This window comes from Stegastes partitus, unplaced genomic scaffold (genome assembly GCF_000690725.1).
Source record: "Stegastes partitus isolate 25-593 unplaced genomic scaffold, Stegastes_partitus-1.0.2 Scaffold1871, whole genome shotgun sequence".
NCBI classification, from domain to species: Eukaryota; Metazoa; Chordata; class Actinopteri; family Pomacentridae; genus Stegastes; species Stegastes partitus.
The window spans coordinates 91,706-94,683 of record NW_007579602.1 but is presented as its reverse complement, the minus strand read 5'-3'; the positions used below and the strand labels follow the sequence as shown (position 1 = coordinate 94,683).

The 2,978-nt window shown below is 43.2% G+C and overlaps 1 protein-coding gene across 1 annotated transcript in view; it reads right to left on the bottom strand.

The window, feature by feature from the left end:
* klhdc8b (kelch domain containing 8B) overlaps positions 1-2,978 on the bottom strand; it is a 70,397-nt gene that overhangs the window by 11,654 nt on the left and 55,765 nt on the right. The window contains exon 4 of the mRNA XM_008302746.1: positions 2,842-2,943. Within this exon, the coding sequence (XP_008300968.1) occupies positions 2,842-2,943 (102 nt within the window). The remainder of the gene's footprint in view (positions 1-2,841; positions 2,944-2,978) is intronic.

Here is a 2,978-nt window from a genome sequence, read left to right as displayed (position 1 = left end):
AACACGTGAAACAAAAGCTTTTCATCGACAAGGTGCCGTAAAGAAAAACGCCTGTTCAGCATTTCACTCCAAAATCACGTGTTTATCGAATAAACGGGCAAATAGAAGCGCTGGTGCTGATGTTGGTGGTAGGACGTTGTATAAACGTTGTATTCAGGTTTTTCTCAGGTGATGGACGAAGCAGGTCGATCAGATTCTTCAGCTGAGTGGAAACTGACAGGAAACACCGACGTGTGACTCGTATAAAGAATCCAAGCATCAGCGAACGATCTGTAATAACATCTGGACATGAAGGAATCTCTGCCCCATTTTTAAACCACAACTTCTAATTTAGAACTTTATTTTTAGTGTATTAATCATTCAAAGAGGACGTGGTGGAGACGGAGAACAGAACGTCCTTCATTAGTCCCACAAGAGAACATTTCCAACCTCACAGCAGCAAAGTGACGAAAGAAAAGCAAGAAAACACAAGCAGAGGTCAAAGAGGTGATGTGTAAACACTACATACACAATATGAGTCAGAAGAACACAAAACTAAGAATATCTGCATGAATGAATGAATTTTCAAAACCAGCAAAGATGTGACAGGAGTCCTGTTCTGCTCCTCCTTCTACTACGATGTGAACAGCGTTACACTCATGTTATGACTATTAAACCTATATTATATCGAGATATAATATAATATAATGACAATTTCCCTGAGGTACCCTACCAAAGGGATCAATAAAGTTCTATCTAATCTAACAGAGAATAAAATTTAAATATTTTCTTTTGTTTTTTTTGTTTCTCAGCAGCACCTGGCCGCACAGACGAGCAGCTAGCGTCGCTGGAAAGGTCGAGTTTTGCAGTTTTATTAGATTTAAGCTGCACTTTATTGTAATAAATCCTTCAAGAGCGATTCAGCTGAGATGAATCTGCCCGTAAAGTTGAGCTCTGAGGGTTAAATAGAGCAGAAAACACCGTTTAAATGCGTCTCAGGTTTTAGCCGTTAACTGACATGATGGGAAATGTAAAGCATGTTTTCTCCCACAGAGATTCCTCGTGTGTCTGAAGAGAATCCGCAAAACAACTGCATGAAAAAGCAAAACTGTGGCTCATTTATTATATGGAGGACCAGTTCAGCATTCTGTTTCTGTTCTTGTTGACTGTGAGGTAAAGATAAAACCAAAAAAAAACTATTAGTGCATTCAGAGAGTCCAGTCTGCCACTAGGGTCGACGCCATTTACGTCATGAAATTCAGTTTTGTTTTGCATAAACCTGCTCACAGACATCATGAACTAACAAACAAACAGCCTGAAAACACGCCTCAGCGCTGCCAGAGTAATAAAACATCTCAGGTTAACAGGATCAGGGCGTAGCGTAGCTCAGCTCAGTGGAAACGCTGCCTCTCGGTAAGAAAACGCATTTCGAAGCACGAGTTCCTAAAAGACTGAATTCTGTGTGCAGCTTCTGTCACCCAGAAGGCTTCCTGCACCGCTGCTGTGGATTCTGGATGAAAAACATAAAGTCCACAAATAGCAGAAGAACAGGAGAGGTCACTGTGAGCCAGACGGAGAGAGTCGAGGCCAANCTCCTCAAACACAGCCGGGTAGAAACTGCAAATGTTCCCAGAAATGTAAATATATGTTTTCCACCAGTGTCAACAGTTTAGGCTGAGATGATTCATGGATGAGAATATTCCCCTTAGATCACCTCTAATGGAGCCGTAGCTGCAAACTAATCCAACCTGCTCGTCACGCTGCATGAGCTCGTCGCTCGTGTGCACGACGGCGTTTCTCACACGAATAAATGCTTTTTGCACGAGTCGATAGATTTCGCTCTCCGACTTTGCCGTTTACACCAGTTTGTGTGTTAAAAGTTGCTGATGTACGCAACCGCACAGAGTCGATACGGGCTTAACAAGCATGTCATCGAGCAGAGGGAGAATAAAGGGCCGGCCTCGGATTGGTTCGTAGCGTTGCTCAATCTCACCTCACACTGTATTTACTTTAACAGATGCAGCTCAGTCAAGGAGAAAATGGAAAGTTAATGGAAAATTAATTTGCTCCTCTCGTGTGTGTGTGTGTTTGTGTGTCGCTGATAAATGAGCCTTGTGCTGTTTGATTTGCTGTTAGCGCCGACAAACTCACCGTCTGGCAGCAAATAAAGCAGCCGTGAGTACCAGTGATTGAGTTGACTAATAATTACATCTGGTGAAGGCAGGACTTTGGCACATATTCGCCGTCGTACATTATATCAGTAATAATAATTGAGTTTTTCGGATGTATGAACTGAAGCTAAGCAAAGCCACAAAGTGCTTTACAATAAAAAACAGGCATAATTGTGATAAATACAATCAGTAATGGAAAGAAACGTGATTTATAAGCCGCTGCAGTTCATTAGCGAGGTCCTGCCAGAGGAGCTAAATCAGCTGCTGATGGGAGTTCGCAGGAGCCAGAACATTCACGGCTGTTAAAACAAGTCATAAAACCTTAAAAAATCAATTCTAAAACCCAACTGGTGGTCGGTGTAATGTGCTGAAACTTGGCAGAAACACTTCACGGATCAGAAAAGATGAAGCTTCAGAAGGACCTGTTCTGAATGTTGGGAATCATCTCATGTGGACCGAGGATTGGAGCTCCACGGTGCATTTATAGAAAAGAACAAGAACCCGTTGTTACGTTTCTCCTTCCTCGGTCAAAGCAAGAAGCTCTAATTAACTGAATGAGGAGAAAAAAGTTGTGTTGGTGCCATGATGGTGAGGCCTTTAACCCCAAGAACGCCAAACCGACCTTGAGGCACGGCGGTGGCAGCATCATGCTCTGATGAACTGAATGAGGAGGAAATAAAGAGGTTCTGACCTAAACCGCCGGCGACGATGACTCTTCCACCCAGACATCCGGCCACGAAGTCGGCCCTCTTCTCCCTCATCCTGGACGTTCGGGACGGTTTGATCCAAATGCCTGCAAAGGAGGGAAGAACATACATCAATCAATCA